This window comes from Ursus americanus, chromosome 5 (genome assembly GCF_024610735.1).
Source record: "Ursus americanus isolate L20-20 chromosome 5, mUrsAme1.1.p, whole genome shotgun sequence".
Lineage (NCBI taxonomy): Eukaryota > Metazoa > Chordata > Mammalia > Carnivora > Ursidae > Ursus > Ursus americanus.
In genome coordinates this window covers 41,574,480-41,597,790 of record NC_142131.1, presented here as the reverse complement: position 1 = coordinate 41,597,790, position 23,311 = coordinate 41,574,480, and the positions used below count along the sequence as shown (strand labels likewise).

General features: G+C 36.8%; 1 protein-coding gene across 3 annotated transcripts in view; it reads right to left on the bottom strand.

The window, feature by feature from the left end:
• Nucleotides 1–2,367: 2,367 nt before the first annotated feature.
• Nucleotides 2,368–23,311, bottom strand: part of ELOVL7 (ELOVL fatty acid elongase 7) — a 75,900-nt gene continuing 54,956 nt past the window's right edge. For all 3 annotated transcript variants that reach the window (XM_045794306.2, XM_087862133.1, XM_087862134.1), the window contains 6 exons: nucleotides 18,482–18,672; nucleotides 14,988–15,068; nucleotides 14,049–14,105; nucleotides 11,579–11,684; nucleotides 6,912–7,048; nucleotides 2,368–5,008 (listed from right to left, as the gene is read on the bottom strand). In XM_045794306.2, the coding sequence (XP_045650262.1) occupies nucleotides 4,799–5,008; nucleotides 6,912–7,048; nucleotides 11,579–11,684; nucleotides 14,049–14,105; nucleotides 14,988–15,068; nucleotides 18,482–18,672 (782 nt within the window). In that variant the 3' untranslated portion in view covers nucleotides 2,368–4,798. The remainder of the gene's footprint in view (nucleotides 5,009–6,911; nucleotides 7,049–11,578; nucleotides 11,685–14,048; nucleotides 14,106–14,987; nucleotides 15,069–18,481; nucleotides 18,673–23,311) is intronic.

The window sequence follows — 23,311 nt, the reverse complement described above, 5'->3', positions numbered from 1 at the left end:
ACTCACTTCCAGAGCCATTACCTCTACACTTTGAATTGCTGACCAGACTATAGCCGCCACTATTCCCATTCATCTCCTTCTTCCAGAGTCATAGAATCCCTGACTTCAACTTGAGAGTCGCCTAGGATAGGTTATATTTCTCCGCTTTCTGACCCATAAGACTAAATTCTGGCCAGTGATGTATCAGGTTTTTTATAGGTCCTTAAATGTAGAGAACAGCTCCTTCTCTTATTTTCTTCCTCTTTCATACTGACCGAAATGTGTATTAATGGCTGGAGTTCCAACATCCATTTTGGATCATGAGGTGACTATGGGAATGAAAGCCACATATGGCAGAACTACGAGACAAAATCCCTGGGTCTCTGATACTATAGTACAACCGACCCAACTCTGACTCCATACCTCTGGAACCTTATATTAGAAAAAACTTCTATCTTAAGTAACTGTTATTTTTAGGTTTTCATCAATCCCAGTTAAACTTATGGAACAGTTCACTCCTTATTCCATCAACTTTTCTTGGCAGTATAGCATGATGGTTAAGAGTAAGAGCTTTGAAATCAAAACAAAGTTGGTTTGACACCCAGCTCTAACAGCTAATAACTTCTTCCTGATCTTGGTCAAAATTTATGTAAATGGTGTAAGCATCAATTTCCTTATCTGTAGCCGCCTCATTATATCTCTCTTGTAGGAATATTGTGAGGATCTCATTGCATGAGAAATATAAGGAGCTTAGTAAGCACCATTGTCCTTTGAGAGTCTCAGTCTCAGCTCCCACAGTGCATCACTGCATCCAGTCTTGCTGGTGTTCTCAACGTCCTCCCTTGTCCCGCTGCATTTTCCTTGCAAATCCCTACCTTGGTCAGTGCAAGCCTTCTCCATGCCCACATGATTATAGGCCTAACAAAATTATGCATATTGGGATCACTATAAATGTATGGTCTCCAGCCTAAACGGGGCTCTGCTAAAGGCTGGGAAATATTTGAATTGTGTCTATCCCTAAGCACATCCATCTCCCGCAGTTCATGCAACTTTTTCACTCTTCAAATCATTCCTAGAATAAATATGTTTATGCTGCTTCTTTAAAAGAAAAAAAAAATTCTCTCAATCCATTTATCCCATCCCCTCTGCAATCATCACATATCTTATTCCACCTAAAGTAGAGAGAACCATAAACTTTGTTCTCTTTTGAGCTAGGGACTCACATTTTCCTCCCCATTTAAATCTACTGAGTCTGTATTCTCTGTGCGTATGTTCATATTTTTACCAATCACTACAATGAAATACATTATTTCATTTAAGCCACAGAACAATCCAGCAAGGAAAACTTGTACTATTGTTCTCATTTTATAGATGAAGAAACAGAAGCTGAGAGAGGTTAACTGGCTTGTCCAAGGTCACCTGCCATTTAACATCCAGGCCTCATGGCTTTAGATTCAGCCCACTTTCCACAGTACCCCATGGCTTCGTTGGACACTGCTAGCCATCCTATCCATGGTCAGTCTAGATGAGAGTCTCCCTTCCAAAGCTTTCTCACATCCACCTTTCTTTCTGGGCACACATACTAGCTCTCCTTTACTCATCCTTAATCAACCAATTTAGCTCTGCCGTTAAGTGTCTAAAGCCGCCACCTCACCCCACCAGATGACTCTTAAGGTACTACTTAGATCAAACCTCACCTCCCTCAAAACCACTGAACGCTTTCAATTTCCTGCAGAATCAAGCCCAGATGCCAAAGCCACGTGCCTCCAAGGTCTGAGGCCACCTCCCCTTCTGGTCTCATCTCTCTGTATCAACTGCAGGAGGCCTTTCTCTAATTTGGTCTATTGGCCATTCCCTAAACTTTCCTTTTCCTAGACCTTGATTTGTTATCTCTTTTCACTTACACCTTGCCCACTAACCCACCACCCATTTTGAAGTTCTATACATCTTAAACACACAAGTTCTAATTCCTTCATAGAGCCTTCCCTGCTGTCTAAGTGACAGAACTTCCACTCATATGGCACCGAACTGCCCTGTTACATAACTTCCTCTGTCAGTCTGTAAGTTTCAGGAGGCCCCAATTATGTCCGAGGCATCTTTGTATCACTCTAATATCCAGCAGGGGCTCTCAATATATCAATGTTCAACAACTGTGTAAAATGCTTTGGTTAAATGAGTTTTCAGGATTAAAACCACCTACCCATGCAAACATATGCAGTTATATTCCAAAATAAAAGACACACATACACCCACACTACCACAAATTTATTATCACACACACACACACACACACACACACACACACACACACACACACTTTGACAATATCCACAGAGTTTTCCATAGTCTTTAAAAATTTAACAGAAATAAGAGATAACTGAGGAAACATAAACTCATAATTTTATAATTTAGGTAACAATGTAGTCCACTCAATTAAGAATTCAACACAATTAAGACTGTAAACTGGCAATGTTCCATAGATACTTAAAATTTTGTATTTGTATTTATTTATAGTAGACATAGGTTTCAAGGATTCATAGAACTTCATGTCATAAACCAGATTTTGTAACTGGTCTCTTTAATTGTTAGGTAAGCAACCCAAAGGCAAAAAGTCCTGAAAAGTGGATGAAACCCCAATAGAAACTCTATGTGACCCATAGATCCCTTTAATAAAATACTGTTCATGCACATCCTACATCCAGTGATATGCATTTTGATCTAATGACGTTTATATGAAGGATACTTCTGCTAGTTGTGATTTCTTTTCATGTAATATTCCAGCTCTCCACTTTTATTCACATAATTTAGAACATGGTTGCAATACACGCTGCTGTTAGTTCAGAGGCAGGTCAGACATTGTAAAGACTACAGTGAGGTTAGGAGAGGTTGTACAACGCAGGACAGAAAGTATTGAGAAAACCAAACTCTCCTGTTTCATCTTCTCTTTGTGCTTCCTTTTGGTCTTTACCCTACTTGGGTCTGTGGAAATCATGCGCATTGTGTAACAGCACCCACAACACTGTCTCCTTTTAGCGCAGGTTAGATGTGAAGAGCCAAAACAGGAAAAGAGTATAGGAACCCTGAGACCCTCGGGGAAATAAATTATGACTGCTGTTCTTTTAGCTCTTTTTGCTTTCTTTTCTTTATTTGAGAAAAATAAGATCTTTCCCCCATTTATCAACCCTCGTCTTCTCGTATTGTAAGCAAGTGAAATCAGTAAAGGTCACTTAAAAGCAAATAACCTTATAAATCTGGTGAGTGTGAGAGAAAAGGCCATGGTATAGATTAAATGCCTGAGGTGACACATCGAACTACAGGAGTTTACAGTGAGGAAAAACTCAGGCTTTGATGGACAATGCTATCACTGTGTGTTACATAACGGAGACCCATAAGTACTAATTGTTTAAAGTCATATAAGCATAAGCAGTCCTTCAAAATCAAGTAGAGATATAACAAGAAAGAAAAGGGGAAAATTCGGAAATGTCCAAATATCATTGTTTCTGGGACAAAACTCTATTGACCAGTAGTTTCAGTTTGCCAACAAGAAAATGTGAGAACAAGAGAATTTTTAGAAAGCAGTAATTGTGGAAAAACAAAAGTAGGCAAAATGAATTTCAGGTCTTCATTATATAGTTTATAGGTTTGAAAAAACGAAATCCAGGCTATTAATTAATTCATAATTCTGGGAATGTTTTTCCATGCAGTGTATCTATAATGACTATTAAATAGGTTCTCTCTCTCTCTCTTTACTAAGAGACCTTTACGTAACCAAATAGTCCCTGGAGAATTTCTGTGCCACCATTTTCCTCCAGTTGCTTCACAAACGACTCTAACACATTTCTGGAAACTGTGTATAATGGGAGGTCTGAAATCACTTATGATTCAAGGGTACCTGCAGTGAGCTAATGATATGAACATTTACATATCTAACCAATACATATTTAACAAGATAATCCTATAAGCCATGACAATATGAGAGAGTGACATTATAATACAACAGACAACAGATTTTTCCCACTGAACTAGAGTACTTTTTCCATTGACAAATTTCACCTCTTTCCAGAAATATACAAAGTTAACTGCAAAACAGTAATACCACAGTGCTCGTTAAGCCACAGAACAAATCATCTTGTTTTCAGAATAGTAACTTAACCTTAGTGTCAAGTGCATCAATGTACTAACCCCCCAAATTGTTACTTTCAGACAGTATATACGACAAAAGTATTGTAGGAAAGTCTTATCAGCAAAACTGGTGGTGGCTACACGAGAGATCCATTAAAAATTATTGTTAGTGATGTTAAATGACAACTTATCAAAAATTCACTTCATGTTCAGCATTAGCTCTTTAGAATGGGAATTTAACTTTGGAGTAAATATAGTGTCTCTGAATATATTCAACAAGCAACAAAGCCAGAACTCCCAGTTAGAGGTTTTCAGAGCTGGCAGAAGGAATCTATAGTAGTGCATGGATCTCTGTCCACGGTCAAAATATCTGATGATATTTTTCATCTGTACTGGACTTCTTTGAAAAGTACTATACTGTTTCATATCCTCCTTTCACTATAACAAAATGTATTAAATAAAACCTTAAGATTAGGTTTAAAGGCAGCTGAAAAACTGCCTGCTTTAGGCTCTAATTAGACTCTGTTATCTGGGAGCTTTGGGCTCTCAAATATCAGAAACCCCAATAACTTATCATAAAAATACAAGCTCTTGGTTTTGAAAAATATACAAAATGCACTTCACATGGAAATAGCTCTTGATTGTCAAGGAAAGTAAGATACCAGTCTCAGTCATAGATTCATGTTGTGCTTGCATTTCAGTGATCTTTGTTTTTGCAGGTTCCATTTTTCACAGTTTTGGGCAGCCGCTGGCCTTTGGTGTAAGCACGGTACCAAAAATGGAGAAAGAGCAGCAGAAAGATGCACCCATAACTCATAATGATGTATAGAAAGACCGGAAACTGGTACTTGCAATCTTCCATGAAAAAGAACTGGCCTATATGGATGGTGACAATAATGAACTGGGCCTAACAGATGAAAGAATGAGAAATATTATTCAGGTACGAAGTCACAAAGGAGCACTCATTTAATGCATTCTTTGGCTGCTTATGCTTAAACAGTCTGCAACCACAGCTAGGCTACTGTTGGGTAGGAAATTTTATCTTTCAATCTAGCCTCCGTGGGTGTGAGAGTGGGTGGGACAGTGTCAAAATCCAGACGGGAATGGGGAACCACTATTCAGTCCTGCCCAACTCTACAACTCCAGCAGCCCTACGTAAATGGCCCGGGAGCTGTGCGGTGCAACAGCTCTTTCGTCCCCAGAGAAAGAACCATCAGACCAGGTTGTCTTGGCAAGTCTCTGTCTTGAGTCCTTGACTTGATGAAATACACATGGGACCACTATCTTACGGCTTAATTTTCTAGAAGATTCTCAATTTCAAATATTCTGTCTTGTGGTTAGACGAGGTATTTCAATTTTGGGGAAACACAAACATTCTAATTAGAGCCCCAGCAATTCTGTAGGAGCCAAAGCATCCCTGAGTCCTGGTATCTGCCACTTGTCACCCACACTTAGATCAGGATAAAAATATATCCTGCCAATGGCAGCAGAGACTCTGTAAGGAGTAACACAGTACTGATGACCCTTCTCGTAATGCTCAAGGGCTCTTTGCTCCAGAACATTATACACAGTCTTAAGAGGAACACTTCCCAGGCTAATGTCCAGATTTTTTGCATATCTTTCTTCTCCTGATTAAAAGGCAACATGTGCTCTGTGGGAATGTTAGAAAAGTAAGATTCCATAAATAAAAATAAATAACAATTACCTATAATCTTCCAGTTATAACCATAGTTAAGCTTTTCACAGTTTCTTTTATGATCATCCTCAACTTCCCTTGCATTACCTTAAGAAACTTCTATGACATTCTTGTGCAGTAACTACACTTACTTCTCTCATTTTGCAGACAGGAAGATGACACCTTTGGAAGCCTCAGTGACACCTTCAATATCCGACACAGGCATGTTTGTGTATAACCAACATGTTCGAGATAATAATAAATATCTATTCTTTCTTCCATTTTAGTATTTTGCCACATTATTAAAAAGTTTTTACATTTAAGAGTAGGTAAGTGAAAAAAAGCCCAATACAAAATTGTCCGTGTGGTATAATGCAAATCATGCAACAGGTATACACATAGATGTGGAATTATGCCTATTCTTCTTTCTCTTTGCTTAATTAGATGTTCTGATTTCTTGGCGATGAGCACATGTTACTGTACGGTCAGAAAAAATACTTAAAAAGAAAGCAACTGTGAATAATTTTCTTGATTTCATAATATCACAAAGTAGGAATTAAAATAATTTATTTCACTACTTCCTTACACTTGGTTATTTAGAGCATTGTCAATTTTGCCAATATATACAATATACCGTCCCCCTACCCTTTTCATCTGCATATATATTTACCATTTGGAGGAAAAACAGACTTAGAGGCAGGCATACAGGAAGACACATAACGCCCTCAGTTACGTTCCCTCCGTCAAAGTCATTTAGATCTAGAATATGGAATTTCTAACTTCTAATTTAATATTATGCCTGCTGCAGTTCAAATAACTGTGAGATTATCTTGATCATAAATATATTTATTTTATATAAAAGCATAAAATAGTATAAAGATGGCCTAAAGATACACATTCTGGCTTAACCGTCTGAGCCTCTTGGCTACCAAATACACTTTGTTTTCAACACAGTTCTTCACAAAAGTTTAAATAACATGGAAAAGATAATGACGGGATGCAATACAGGGGCCACACACTCTATATTCCTATTGTTCTGTAGCTTTTGTTCTTTAGTTAGTATTCTGATTCATGGGAAAGAGAAATGACTCTAGTTTAGTTTTATGTCTGGTTTTAAAGAAAATGAATTACTCACAAGCTGTAATGATGTCAAATATTTTTTCCACCACAGATACTTCTGGAAGGCTGGCCCCAGTGCAGATAGCCCATAGTAGGAATACATGACTACGTGTACAGCTGTATTTAGAAAGGCGTGGAATGTTCCCAAACCACCTGGAAAATAAAATTATTGTAAAATGGGGGCAATGTTCCTTAAAATGAGATTCATTTTTGTCTGAACTGAGATTTTAGAATAATTATTTCTTTAATTTTAGTAGAAAGAAAAACATACATCACATTAATATTGTTAAACAGCTACCAAATTAGAGGGAGCTGGATAACACATTCATTCAGTAAAATATAAGATGCAAATTTCCAAAAATAAATTAGAATGCTTTTATTTATTGTTATATCTTAACCTTAAGATGGTCTTTTGGTTTGGGTTCACTTTAACAAACTAAGTTGAGTTGTTTTTTAATGGTAGATGCTTAATAATAGTGATCAGATTCCTCTTTTTAGTGAGGGTTGACATATATAAAGCACACAAATGCACTAATCTTAGGTGATGATTGTGTATGCAGGTATACACCCACATAGCCATCCATCAAAGTCATGATATAGAACATTTCCAACATCACGTATGGTTCCTACATCCCCCTTCCAAGAATATACCCCTCTCAACGTGACCTTTATGCTGACTTCTGTCATCAACTATTAGTTTGCCTGATATTAAACTTCATATAAATAGAATTATACAGGATAATCTTGTAGGCCTACTTTCTTCCAATCAACATAATGTTTTTAAAATTTATCCACGTTGCTGTATTAGTAGTTTGCTTTCTTACTACTGTTCAGTAGTACAGCATTGCACTGTATGAATGTATCACAATCCGTTCTCTTGTGCTATAAAACTTTGGCAGTAAATACTGGCTTTCATTAGTAGGCTATGCTAAGTTTGCTTTAATTATTTAAAAACAAGTATTGTTTTTCCAAAATAAACCTTTATTAATTGTTAAGCCATCTTTGTTTACGGCTTCCATTTGATTATTATCAATTGTGTCCTCCTATCTTGATTTTCCTCTTCCAGCCACTACGTCTCCTACTGATCACATTCAATTTAGAGTAGAAGCAAAGAACCCTGGGGGAACAGAAGCAAAGATCATTTCAACTGTCTTTAGCGGGACCTGTAGCACAGTGGAGGGGGTAGCAAGGTGACTAGCTGATAGCAGGGGAAAAAACCAAAACACTCTTCCTTAGCATCTTTCCTAAAAGGCACGATCTGCAAGAAGCTGCATTCTTTATGTATAGCCTGATTCAGCTTAGTGATGCTGACCTAGGATTTAAATTCTTCTCCAAAATATTCTACTTTCTTTATTCCAGTATTCTTTAATTACAGAAATAAAGTGAAACCCTGCAAATGTGGAAAAATTACCTTAGAAAAGGGACTAAATTCATAAACACTATGTATTATAGAAAGTTTAAAGCAAAATAAAAATTGTTGCATAATAGAAACTAATTACATCTTAATAATCATTCATAATTCCAGAAATTCCAGATACTTCTAGACACTACCACTGCTAAAGTACTCCTTTAAAATAACCTGTTGGAAATAATTATTTCTGAGTAATTTAAATATTCCCCCAATGCCTCATTTATGCTATACTGTGCTTCATAAACTTTCTCTCAGTAGAATAAATAAAATTGCAGCCAATTATCATAAATTTCAAGTCAGAAGAAACTGAATTAATGAAGCTTGTTAACAACCTCCCACCTTTCATTATTTACATTTGGATTAGTCTTTTTTCCCCAAAAGAAACTTGAATAAATAAATTATAGTTGTGTTAAAACACATTTTCTAGGGTGATTTAAAAATATAGTAGTTGTGTATTTCTGATAGTTTAGGAGTCAAGCTGCTTAACAGGAGCATAAGCCAAATACCTCTCATGTCCATTTGTGTCTTATGATTATATAAACACAGAGGACACAAACTACATCAGGCTTTTCTCACTAAGATACCTGTCCCATTTTTTGGTAGAAGACTATTTTTCCATCCAGAATCTTTTATTATTTAAATGTCCTAAAATGAGGATCCTATGGACAAGAATTTAACAAAGCACTAGTGTAGCTAACAGGGTTTAGTAGGGATTACTAATCAAAATCAGCTATCAAATAAAATTAACTTGCTGATTTTGTCTAGTTATGATTATTTTTTCAGATATGTTAATAAGTTCATTCATAGAACAGTCACATTTTAATTAGCAATGTTTTTCACATCTTCTTTGGAAGCCTTTCCTAATAAAGTATTTTCTAAGCTTGCTTTCTTCTTTACAACAATAGTTTTGCAAAGCTAACATCTTGGAATGAGTTGCAATTAGTGCCATTTCATTTTATTCCTTTTTAGAGAAATAAAGGAATCACCTGGGTAATTATCACAATTCTCCATATCTCTGGAAGGGAGGATGTGCATAATGAATATAAAAACCTGCCAGAGAAACATCTGCATCATATTCCAAAGAAAAGTTGGAATACTTTTTATGCCAGAGAATTGTACAACAGGCAAACAGGAAATTAAATACTAGACAGAGATCAGTTGTGCTCAAGTCTTTGAAAGAACAGTGTAAACCGGACAGTTTCATTCTAGGAATGAAAGCCAATGCCAGACCACATTTCTGGAAATATCTCAGCTCTTATTGCTGTACTTGTCACTAAATAGATATTAGGTGTACAAGTATCTACCAGATTCCACATGCAAGACTGAACAGAAATGCCAACTCATGGGACGTATAAGAGAGAAGAAAGTATTTACGCTTTGTAAAGCAGCAGGGGGATTAAGGTGTGGACAATGAACCCGCCACAATGTGTTTGATGTCCATAAACAGGGTAACATTAAAAAACCAAGGAATTTCATGTTTAAATTTTCATTATTGAAAGCAATGCTTGTTTGAAAATGGAAGCCAGATTATCAATGGGCTCAAAGATAGACATTACAAAAGTGCTCAACTTTATTCTTCAAATAAACTTCGTTTTTCCCATTGTAGAACTTATAGCTATTCAAATACAGAAAAGTTAGAAAATACAGAGAGGCTAAAGATGTAGAGAGAAGGCACTTTCTGTGTTAGTACCTCTAAATCACTGTATTTTGGGGTATTACCTCCCAATCTTTTTCCTATTTATATTTATTTTTCAGTGTTGTGATATAATATTTGGTCTCAGAGAAGAAATCTGAATAAATAAATTATAAGGGTGTGAAAGAACTTTTTCTAGCATACTTTAAAATAGAATAGACACCTATTTCTGATAATTTTGGAGTCAAACTGCTTAAAAGAGAAGATGAGCTAAATGTCTCTCAGTATCATTTGCATTTCACAATTATATATACACAAGAATTCATAACCATCTTATTAATGGATGGTTAGGTATTTTCCAATTTTTGGCCAACACAAATAAGATGTCAATGAATATCGCTATACAGAGAACTGATGTGAGAGGAAAAAAAACATATAAAGAGAAGTAAAATAATGGAGATAAATAATCGCTATCCTTAATTTATAAAATGGACACAGATGAGACTATCTTCTCATAATGTGGGTTACATTTTTACATTAACATACATTATAAGAAAAATCAATGACAATTATTTTTTAAAAATCCATGACATACAAATGCCAATCTGGGGAAAGAAAACACCTCATACTGGAAAATCTGATGCCCGTAGGCCACAGTAGGGACAGTCTTCCTGGCTCCTCCAGGTTCTGGTATCTCATGCCAATGGCTTATTCATGCCTTCTCATGCTCTGAGACATGAAGATTTTTTCCCCATGCCTAGAGACTATAAAACTCAAACAAGAGTTCCTCAATTGTGGTTTCTCTTTTTCGTCCTACAAAGTCAGAATACCTAATAGAAATGAGCTATTCACAGAAATTTTAAAGCTTTGTCTAACATGGGCTGCAGATCTACTCAGAGACTTCTTAAATTTAGAATTCTTAAACTCGATAAAAAAATTTCCCAACCAACTTCTGCTAATAAGTATATGTTCTTGGAGACATCATTTATTTAACAAGTTATGATAGGGTAAAGTTGCTTAACCTGTTTTTTCCGATTCTAGATGTTCAGAGGCATAAACCAAAACCAAACGAACAAAAGAGGCTCTCTGCCAAGCTTTTGATTTAAACCAGTTTTGACTTCAAAAAATATCAAAACAATATCCCTCAACCACAATTTGACACATCTTTAAAGACTTGGTAGGGGATGAGATATCAGTTATTGGAATTTTGAATGCAAAGATGACTGGAACTTGAGATAAACATTCTAACTTCCTGGAAAGCTGTAAGTTATAGATATCTAACTATATTTCTATAAAACTAAGGCTTCTACCATTTTATTTGTTTATTGTTTGTTTATTTAATAATATTTAATAGAACTATACAGGAAGAGAGTAAAATCCAAACCAAACAACTACAGGATATGGGTAGAAGGCTGTACCCAAAAGTCATGTGTATCTAAAGAATGAAGGGTGGGGGAGGGACCTGGGTTAAAGTCTTAACATTTATGTTTCAGGTAATAATGAAAGTCGGAAGTTCGATCAAAGTCATCCTTTGATGTTTTGAGTTTCTTCTAAATCACATTTAAGGACAGAATTTGTGTTTACAACATACAGAAATGTAATCGTTTATAACACACGATCCCAACTCTCCCTTGGCTACCTGCGGCAAATTTGACTCCAAACCACCAGGTCCATGGCATGATGGTATGATGGAAGACATGCAGGAAAGTCACTTGGCTATTTTTCTTACGCAGAACAAAAAAGATCTGAAATAATTTTAAAAAAATCAAGTTCATAGAAAATCATGCAATGATTGATCTACTGATTTATCTACAAAAATATTTGCAAAGTACAAACTATTTTACACCATAATTTGCATTGAAAGGCCTGCCTTAGAGAATGCTCATAGAAACAGCTGATTCTCCAAGCGGCAGCTAAAAAGCTAATTAGTATGAAAGAACTTAGGTATGATGACTAGTCATGGGAGAATCAATAAAAGGGTGTTAAGGAAAATGTATGCAGATTTGAAAATCAAAAATGGAAGGTGAGGAACATAGCCAAATATTGAAAGAAATGTTACTGGTAGGAAAACATCCATGTAGATTTTGAAGTATGTGGGAAAGCAGAGAGTCTCAATTCTTAGGACAGAAACTATTCTATATTGCTCTCTAAGACATCCTACTAATTTAGATGAGGGATTAAGCAAACTGAAAAAAGGACTTGCAACAAAGCAAAAGTAAGCATATTATTACTAAAAAAAGATGAAAAGGGAAAAACTTGAGGGGATATGGAAAAATAGGATGGGGGGAAAATGCAGCCTAGAAAAAGAAGAAAGGCAACAAAGGCACCATCCAGACTGAATGTACCCGTGGTTTGCAGAAACCCTACAAACAAACAAAGAGGAGAACAGGAAGGCTTTTGCAGGGAGAAATTTTTTCCAAAAAAAAATTCAAAAGCAGAATTAAGTGTTCAAAAAATATTCAAAATTCATAATACCAGTGATGAGTCAGACTTCTAAATATAGAACTAAGCAGAGCACCACAAACAAAAGTATCCATAACAGTATTTGAGAAATGTGGTTTAGGTAAGTACATAGAGGTAGCATCAGTTTCCTTGTGGAACCTGGAAATGAGAACATGCAAAGCAGAAACAATGAAGCCAAAATGCATTTGCTTATGCACATGGAAGATGGCAGCATGATGCAATGAAAAAGCCCCAAACTAACTATCTGGGGTCCCAGTCTCAGGCAGTAGTGGCATTCCTCTGGGTGAGTTACTTACCTTTCTGGCTTCAATTGTTTTGGACCAGATCAGTGGTTCACAACCCTGGCTGCATATTACAATGTCCAAGAAGCTTTATAAAAATCGCCATGCCTAGTCTCTAACTGTAGACCACCTGGTACCAAATCTCTGGAGGTGGGGCCCAGGTTTTTGGGTTTCTTCCTAATGCAGTTAATGTTCCTGCACCATGAAGGCTGAGAAGCACTGAACTACAGCAGGGGTGTCCAAGTGTGGACACTGGACCAACAGCAATAACATCACCTGAGAACTTAAAAGAAATGCAACTTCTTGAGCCCAACACACTGCATCAGAAACTTTAGGAGTGGGGTCCAGACATCTGTGTGTGTTTCACACAGGTGATTCTAAGGCAAGCCCAAGTTTGAGAACCACTGTATTCTATGCTCACTAAAGTCCTTTCCAATTCTAACATTATGCGATTATTCAGCTGAGAAGGTGAAGCATGTTGAGATTTGCTACAAGAAATATGTACTCTGTCACTGACCATTACCTCTGAAACTAGTATTATGTTATATGTTAATTGATTGAATTTAAATAAAAAAATAAAAATAAAAAAGAGAAGAAATATGTATTCTGTAATATGTAATTGCAATATGTATCCTGAAGAGAGAACACACTTGTCTTAGATCCAGAACTGGTTCCAGATAACTGAAACCTACATGCCCCAAAGATAAATACCCCTTTCCGAAGCTACTCTGAAAACAGAAGGACACAGTTGTCCCCTCTCATCAAGGATCCTAATCCATGGCACCTGCTTCTCCCAGAGCCTGTCACCCAAATTCAGAGTCGATCCTCAACAGGATCTTAGTTGGAAGAGAGAAGATGTAGTAAGTATAAACTTCAGAAAGGCAGCTAGAGATAGTTTTGATATTACGAAAACTACTGATATCCCAGGGATAATATCCTAATGTAAGTTTATGAATTTTGAAGCACTTACCCTCTTAGACAAATATGGATGACTTAGTGCTTTGGTTTATACCAAAAGAGCCCAAGGTAGAACGTTCTCTGCTCTTTGCTTCATGAACTTGCTTCCCTAAACACCTGTCACCCACCTCCATAAAGATGCACAGTTTTGCAGTGTATGTGACAGTTACATGCTTATCTTCATCAGATGGTGGGTACATAAGAAAACCTTCTGGAGTTTGCAAAAGACTGAAAAAAAATGCTTATCCTATCTACTCTCTAAAATTACTGATGATAAAAGGTAAAAGATAATAGGAGGTCTGCCTGAAGTGGAGAGATAACCAGAGTTATCAGACAACTGAACTCTAGCAGTTTATTGCTTCTACTGAAACATCAAACATTTACCAAGTGTGGTGACCACATACTCACAGTATCTAATAGCTCAATAAATTTGGAGAAGTAATAAAGCCAGCAGGTGCGTGCCATCTGCAGGAACACATAGATACAAATTTATTTTATTTTTTTATATGGAGCAATTTTTATCTTTTTAATTTTGGCAAAATATACATAACCCAATTTACCATCTTAACCATTTCTAAGCGTTCATTTGGCGGTATTTAGTACATTCACATTGTTGTGCAACCATCACCACCACCCATCCGTTGAACTCCTTTCACCTTGCAAAAGTGAGACTCTGTGCCTATTAAACAATAACTCTTGATCTCCTTTCCCACCAGCCCCTGACAACTACCATTTTACTTTCTGTCCCTGAATCTGACTATTCCAATTACCTCATGTAATAGAAGCATACAGTATTTGTCTTTTTGTGCCTGGATGATTTCACTTAGCATAATGTCCTCAAGGCTCATCCATGCTACAGCACATATCAGAATTTCCTTCCTTGCTAAGGCTGGATAATATTCCATTGTACGGATATACCACATTTTCTTTATCTGTTCATCTGTCCGTGGACATTTGGGTTGCCTCTACTTTTTGGCTATTATGAATAATGCTGCTATGAATATGGGTGTACAAGTATCTCTTTGAGTCCCTGTTTTCAATACTTCCAGGTATATATCCAGATAGAATTGCCAGATCATATAGTAATTCTATTTTTAATTTTTTGAGGAACCAGATATGAATTTATTTTTAAATCCAGGAAATTAAAAAATAAAAGCACCAATTTTCATTTAACAGAAAACTATGCACCTGACTTATTCATTCTGATAATTTTTAGCTTTTTTTCTCTCAGTCCATATAGTTTGGTAATTGAGTCATTTACTTCTTCTGAGTTCACATTAAGTGTTAATAAAACACAGTCTAAAAAGTTTTAATATTTGAGTTACAAGTTTTTCCAAAAAGACTCACCCTCAATGCTGAAGGTGACTGTGAGTAGTCAACAATTTCGCATCGAAGTGAATAACCTGTACCCCAGCCAGACATCACAAACTGTAAGAGAGCACATGTATATTAAAGAAGGAAGAATTTGCTCAACAGCTACAACAATGGTACTTTTGATTGTGTCTCTTTACCACAATCTCAGCTGATTCAGTATGCAGTGCAGAAGAAAAGGCAGGCTAGAATAATTACAAACTGGGAACTTGCTTGATAAAGCAACAAGAATTTTCAAAATCATATAGTCATATATTATTTATATCAACTGTGTTCTGACTCAAATGTCCATTCCTTAGGATGATTATTCTAATACAGTGGAGAATAAAACACTAGGAGTGTTTTGATTAAATAGCAAATACTGGCAGGTGCATGCCGGCATATATACATATATATGTATGTATGTATATATGTATATATGCTCACGAATATGTTTGTGTACTCTGAAGGGAATAACAGTCTGAAAACAGTCTTTTCTGGTAATTTCTAATCTCCATCCCTCAGTAAATGAATGCGCAAACCAAAACTCCTCACTGTACTATTAGACGGCTGCTACAACTGGGTTTTCCTGTCCTCGGCTAGTGCTTATAATGTGAAGTGGTAGTCTTTGGCTCTTAAAATCAAGATTGATTAAACACAAGACTCAGAGATTAGTTCAGTTTGGAGTCACATGACAAGTAAGAGACGAAAATGTTAACAATAAGAGTGCAATCTGGCATGCCCTAATTCCAGCACACCCACAAAGTGACCTTAGACTAGTGGTGAGAAGAAAGAGCCTATTGTTTTTATCTGAACCTTTATTCAAAGATTATATTGACATTCTTTTAGTATGATGGTGGGAAGTTCTTCTTTTAAAACAGTATTTGATTCAAATAAAAATTTCAAAAAAACTAAAAAGAAGAATAAAACAGTATCTGAAAATGAAAAGCTAAGGGTTCTAATTTTAAATTAATGTATATATTAAATGGTTGGCTTAACTGAGTGTTCTGACAATATGATCAGCTCTTCTCTGACATCCTCTTCTCACAAGTGCCAACATCTTCCTCGGAGTGTCTTCTTTCTCAGTATAATGGTTTACATCATTTTCTGCCATTAGTGCACAGTTCAAATTTCTATTTTTAATTACTATTAAAGCTAAAATGAAAACTCTACCATAAATTAATTTTAAAAGCAAAAAGTTATGGGGCTTATCAGAATGATATTTTAATGGTCAAAAACAAAAAGAAGCAAAAGAAGAAAGAACAACTGTTTAGACTGTGGTATTCAAAATCACACCATCCTTTCCTGATATTAGCTCCTAGCTTGATTCACAAGATGTTTAATCCCACTGTTAACTTGGTAAATGATGAAATCTTAAAAAAGATTATCTTAAGATTCAGAAAAGTATAAAACATATTTTATGGGTAAGAAAAATGACTTACAAAAACAAGTCAACAGATATTTCTCAAAGGAACAAGGGAATGTGGTAGAAAAACATCTAATTCTACAAAATCCTGATCTGTCAGTGAGCGCCATATTCTCTTCTATTCAGACTCTCTACTGACTGCTGCAAGTAAAACCAAAAGTCCCCTTACTTAACTGGAATGATGGGTTCTCCACTTTACCCTACCCCATTTAAGGACAGAGCTGAACAATAGAAGCTCTGTGCCATGGCCTTCTGTGAGATCTTCAAGAGTCTCTCTTCATTAATGTCTGACTAGTGTCAAGTAACTAGCCATCGCTATATGATAAGGAATGTGGGTTCCTTTAGTCTGATGTACTTCCCTTCCACCTTGTTCATATTTTCCCTAACATTCGTAAGTAGAGGTGTTTCCTCTGTATTTCTACTGCAATTGTGCTCTATCCACTAAACCATGTGATGTGTTCAGTGTCCTGGAGATGACATGCTGACTGGCTGCCAAAACTCTTTGTTTAAAGAGAGAGTGGAAATTAGTGCTTCCCCAATATTAATTTTAAGAACATTCTAATAGTCTATGAAGCTCTTAACATTCCTATATTTCAGGTTATCAAGAAGAACGAGCGATAATTTATATTTGGCAGGTAATAAACATTGGCATATAAGTAACTCTGGTATGAGTGATTAATGAGAGACAGAAACGGCTACATTCAGCATTTTCAAACTTCTTTTACATTGTATTTGCTAAAACAGGAACACAAACTTACTGGCTATAATTAAATTCCTTCCTGAGAAACATATTTGGGGACATACATTGAATGACATAATCAGACATGGAGCATAAAGGGACATGAGAAATAATTTGGTTTAATCATGACTCTATATAATGGGAGAACTAAGGCCCAGAGGTTAAGTAACCTGCTCAAAAATCAGGCAGCTGGTTAGTAGCATAACTGGCACTAATTAGCCCCTGGTCTCCCGGCTTCTAGGTCTGCACTTAACACTGTCCAACAGGCTATTTCCTCTCTGTCATAACTTGGTAAAAGCATGTATTTTTTCTGCTCCCCACCTCTGTTACTCCTTCCCTTTCAGTTACTCATGATCCAGAAGGGACAATAAGATAGCTTGTAGTTAATTTTGGTAATAAAATAGAAGAAATAGAAGGTAGCAAGGTTAGTCCAGACTTGAACGAGGCCAGTGAGACATGAGGCTATAACACATGTAAGGTGACTTATTCAGGTGGCTTTGCAGCAGGAATCAAGTTGGAGGGATGCATGTGGAAAGGTCAGAGTGTCAAGAGGGGCCAGAGGGGTCATGGTGGGCCCTCGAGAGTTCCAGTTATGAGGAAGCACAAGCTATGTTGCAAAGAAGAAAATAAGTAGTAGAAGATGAGGAAGCCAGCCAGTATTGGAAAAGAAGCAAGGAATCCCAGAAAAGCAGGTAAGTGAGGCTGGACGAAGGTTGTTAACAGTACAGTAGGTGAGAGAGAATCCATGAGTCTACTCTTGGGTCCTGGAAGATCCCCATCTCTCTTACTGACAGTTAAGGGACAGGCTCCCTCACCTACTGCTTTGTATGAGTTTAAATTCTCTGTCCCCTCAAGGCTCAGCTAAACCAAACCTGAACAATCTTACAGCTTATCTGAGGTTCCCACAATGATGATGATAACTCATTACAGAGTCAAGATAAGCTCCCAACGTCAGACAGACCTGGATTCAAAAATCAGTCCTTCAATAACCAGCTATGTTACTTTGAGTAAGTACTTAATTTCTCCGTGTATGAGTTGCCTTAAAAGTAACACTTACGGATTCATTCAATCATCTATTAACTACATGAAAGTTCCTGGACTTAATGTTAATTTTTCTCACTACTTGTGAGGTAGACTATACTGAGATCCTCTAAATAGGTCAATATCACGTCTATACATAACAATTTTTTGGCAAAAATTTAAGCTAAATTTCTAAAATTCCTTAAATTTCAGAGTTACCATTATAATCATAACAAGAAACATAATGACAGAAAAACAGGAAGATTCAGGCAAAATACTCCCATTAGGAATACTGAAGACACTTGCCTCGTAACACATATACACAGAAAAGAGAACTATGGAAAAATTGTATGTTATCATCGCTTTCTTGAGTTCAAAGGGCTTTCGATTCTCCATGAGCTTTGGTCCTAGAGAAGTGACAAAATAGACATAGAGTCCCAGGATGAAGGTTTGTGGCAGAGGTGAGGACATGAGGAACCAGTCTTCAACTCTTGGATCTAAAAACAAAAAGTAAGTGCACATCCATTTAGCCAAGAAATAACTGACAGCAACCAGCATTTCTTTAAGCAAGCACCTAGATCTTAATGTTGACAGCAGACTAGTCAGTCAATGATCTACTACCTTAAAGAAGGATCAAGGGAAATCACCAGGGATGGTGATGGGGCTAGGAAGAGTGGGGCTGTTATCACCACAGGCCTCAAAGGGCAAAGGGAGGTAGTGGTTACTAGAACCCAGGAGTCAAATGGAGAAGCTCTCCTGGAGAAGAGCGGTGACCTTCCGTGGAGGGACTGGGCCAGAGCAAGGCAATTCTGGAAATAAGTGGCTGGGGAATCAATATCTCAGTACCACCACCCCCCCAACCCCCTAGGACTCTCCATTGGCTGAACCCAACCAGAAACCAGAGGTTAGGGAAGCAAGCCCATAGTTATAATCTATACTGGTCATTCCCCAGGGTCCAGCACAGGGTGCAGGATGGATCTGGGGAACAGAAGACACATAGCAAAGTTCCACCATGCATCTATAACCACTAGTAACATTTTAGAGTTTCTCTACTCAGATCTTCTTTTAGATACAAAAATATGTCTGTGTTTGCTGTTTCTTAACTTTCTTCTTTCCCCCAAGGAAGCTAGGACATTTCCATATATGCTGTATCATAGAATCATAGAATTGAAAGGGACCATAGCATCATCTACCAAAAGTATGGGTTCTAGGTGTCCAAAATAGGTTAATCAATGTGAGCACAAAAAACAAAACAAAACACATGGCCTCACAGCCATGTAAAAAGAAATTCACCTGGTCACTACTCATTCCAGGACAGGATAATTATATCAGTTAAAAATTACAACTCAAGATAAAATGTGATTTGGAAATGAAAAGTACAACATAGGGTATAAAGTCAATAATGTTGTAATAATACTGTATGGTGACACTTATCATGGTGAGTGTTGAGTAATGTATAGAATCGCTGAATCAATATCTTGTACCCCTGAAACTAATATAACACTGTATGTTAATTATTCTTCAATAATGAATTTTTTAAAAAAGCGTTTGAGAAAAAAATATATATGCCAAATAAACAGAGGACTTGCAATTATAATAGGTATTCTCGAACAGAAGTAAAATAGAAAAGAAAAACAGAAAAATATTCAAATAGGTCATAAAATATTTTTCTGAAAAATGAAAATCAAAACTAAATCTTTGTATCAAAGTACTTATCCTGTACCAGCAAGTAAATACTAATGAATAAGCAAATCTGGCTGTATGTAGGTAAAGTTCTTGTGTTGCAAAGATAAAAATTCCATAAGCATGATGAAAGAAGCAACAAATCTCAAAATGGAAAAATGTCAGACTTATTCCAGAAGTCTCTTAAGACCACTTGACCACAAAAAAAGGATCCATGTATATAGAGACTTATAGAAAAATTGATGTAATCTAGGCATGTAATTATATTACATCTAATTGATGTAATATATTAAGAATGTTGTTCAAGTAGAAAAGGAAAAAAAATAAAGTCAAAATTGTTATTATTACTTCTAACTTGGGCTATTATTTCAGGATAAATCATCTGAGTAATTATTTTAATGCCTCAAATATAAAAAGTGACGAAGCTAGCAGTTAAAAATACTCTTATGAGATACGTGGGAAAATATGAATACTGGTTGAATTCTTGATGATCATGTTTTATTTTGGTGTGATTATAATATTATGGTTATGTTTTAATGTCTGAAAATAAATTTTTACATATTTATTTATTTGAGAGAGACAGAGAGAGAGAGAGAGCAAGCATGAGCGGGAAAGGCAGAGGGAGAGAGAATCTCGAGCAGACTCCCCACTGAGTGGGGAGCCCCACATGTAGCTTGATCTCATGAGCCTGAGATCATGACCTGAGCCAAAACCAAGAGTCAAATGCTCAACCGACTGGGCCACCCGTGAAAATATTCTTAAAATAAAGAATGACACTATTAATAAAAAAAATGTGATTAATTCTATAATCTTAAGTAGCTCAGGTGTGATTTTACTAAATTGCCTCCTGAAACCAGAGCATTACAAAGGAAGGTAAGTATGAACAGGTTTCTAAGTATATCTGACTAAAAACTGAGTCTTGACTAACCTTAGGTTGTTAAACACCATCACTTTTGTTGATTGGAAAAGAGGGGTGGGAAGAATAGAGCCCTTGCTCATTTAAACTGCTACTGATGTAGCCAATTACCAAAACACTTTGAATACCCCTTCAAGTCTGACTTCCTACCCAGTGTAAAAATTTCTTCAACAGCCTTCATGGTTGAGGACTCACCTGGCCTCAATTTTACTACTATAGAGCTCATATCTGTTACTTGGATATATGAAGGCACGGCTTTAGCTATCAAAGATGATGTGTTCTATGTTCACATGGATTTCCATCAAAAATACCAATAGATGCCCTATCTTAAAAAAATAAATTAAAAAAAACCAAATGTCAGCTCTAAAACAGACCCCAAGATATTTAGGAATTTAATATATAATAAAGAAAGACCCATAAACAAGCAGGGAAAGGAGAGATTATTCAACAAATGTTGACAGGAAAAAATGAATACTTGGAAGAAAAAGGAGTATGTTCCTTACCTCACATACTATACAACCTTGGCCCAATCTTTACAATGGAAGCAAGACATTTAAAATCCGTTCCCAGAAAAAGTAGGGTGAGGCTAATGGGAATGCTAAACAAGCAAACTGTTTTTCTGCAGGGTTTTCGTGCTTCGTGTTCATTGTGAATTGCCAAGATGAGAATGGTGGTATGCAACATTCCTCAAACTTATTTGGCCATTTCTCAAACTGATATTTTGTAGAATACCATTTAACACCTTATGGAACGAACACTGTGGAACACAGTCACGGAAAGAGCTCTCTGCTGAAATAAATCTTTAAATTCAGTCAGTCATTAAAAATAAGGCAGTGTGGGGCACCTGGGTGGCGCAGTCGTTAAGCGTCTGCCTTCAGCTCAGGGCGTGATCCCAGCGTTCTGGGATCGAGCCCCACATCAGGCTCCTCTGCTATGAGCCTGCTTCTTCCTCTCCCACTCCCCCTGCTTGTGTTCTCTCTCTCGCTGGCTGTCTCTCTCTCTGTCAGATAAATAAATAAAATCTTTTAAAAAAAAATAAGGCAGTGATTTAAAAAATTAGGTAGTGATAGGGGATTACGAGTACACTTATGATGAGCACTGAGTAATGTATAGAATTGCTGAGTCACTGTATTGTACACCTGACGCTAATATAACACTGTATGCTAATTATACTGGAATTAAAATTTTAAAAATCAGGTAGTGATGAAGATAAATATAGGATCTGATCATTTTGAGATATAGTAAGGAGGCAGAAAACAAAATTTTGTAAATGGTTAAACACAGGGAATGAGAAACAGGTGGAAGTTAAGGAAAAACTGAGATTTTTGTTTAGATAACTGTACTATTGCTGAGACTGGGAATGCAGGATATGGAGCAAGACTGGTCAGGGAGAGATGGCTTACGTTTTCGAACATCTTACATTTGGCCTACCTCTAAAATATGTCTATGGGGAACCCCAGAGGCACCTGGAGATTTGAATGTGGAAGTAGGAGAGAGATCTGGGCCAGAGATGTACTATTTGGGACCTTTATCACATAAAAGGTGAACAACAGAGCCATGAAAGTGGCTTAGGAAAGTGGGTAGAGTAAGGAGAGTAAGTGGTTCAAGTCAGAATCTTGAGGACTTAATCTTTGTAGGAGGGATGGTAGATGAGAAAACTATTAAAAAAAAAAAAAGACCAACGAGGGGCCAAAGAGGTAGAAGGAAAACCACAGAAGTGAGCTATCCTGAGGCTAATGGAAGAGTGAATCTTTGGAAGGAGTCAAAAGACAAAATGAAGCAGAGACAGAAAGTAAAATGTAGTCTGAAAAGTGACCCTGGCTTTAACAAAAGAAAGTCACTGATGCTCTTAGCAGGAACAATTTTAGTAAAGTATCCTGCATGAGATAGAAATTCAGGGGCGCCTGGGTGGCTCAGTCGTTAAGTTCTGCCTTCGGCTCAGGGCGTGATCCCAGCGTTCTGGGATCGAGCCCCACATCAGGCTCCTCCACTGGGAGCCTGCTTCTTCCTCTCCCACTCCCCCTGCTTGTGTTCCCTCTCTCACTGGCTGTCTCTATCTCTGTCAAATAAATAAATAAAATCTTTAAAAAAAAAATTTAACAAAAGTTTGCTGACAGGTATTCATAAAAACACAAAGTTCTCAAAATTAAATTTTTTCCCTCATATTAAGATTGTCACAGCTTAAAATCAGAATAAGCTTCGAAATCAGCTATCCAGGTACATGTCACTGAAGTCTTTTATTGCTTCTATTAGTTACCCTCCTTCCCTTCCACAAGTTCCCCAGGACATCTGGGCCAAACATGCAGTTTCAACGGCCACAGGTTGGTAACTCACCAGGGAAGTCACAGTAAATAAAAGTCACACAAATGGGGACTAACGGGCGGAGTCAGAACTGCTCCAACTGTCTTCTATCAGTGGGTAATCCGAAGTTTGAATATAGGAATATCATAAGCCATATGAATATGTCTAGCTTTTACCTCCAATGAAATAAGGACTTTCAGCCAGTACCAAAGAAGACCACTGGGAGGATGTTAGTT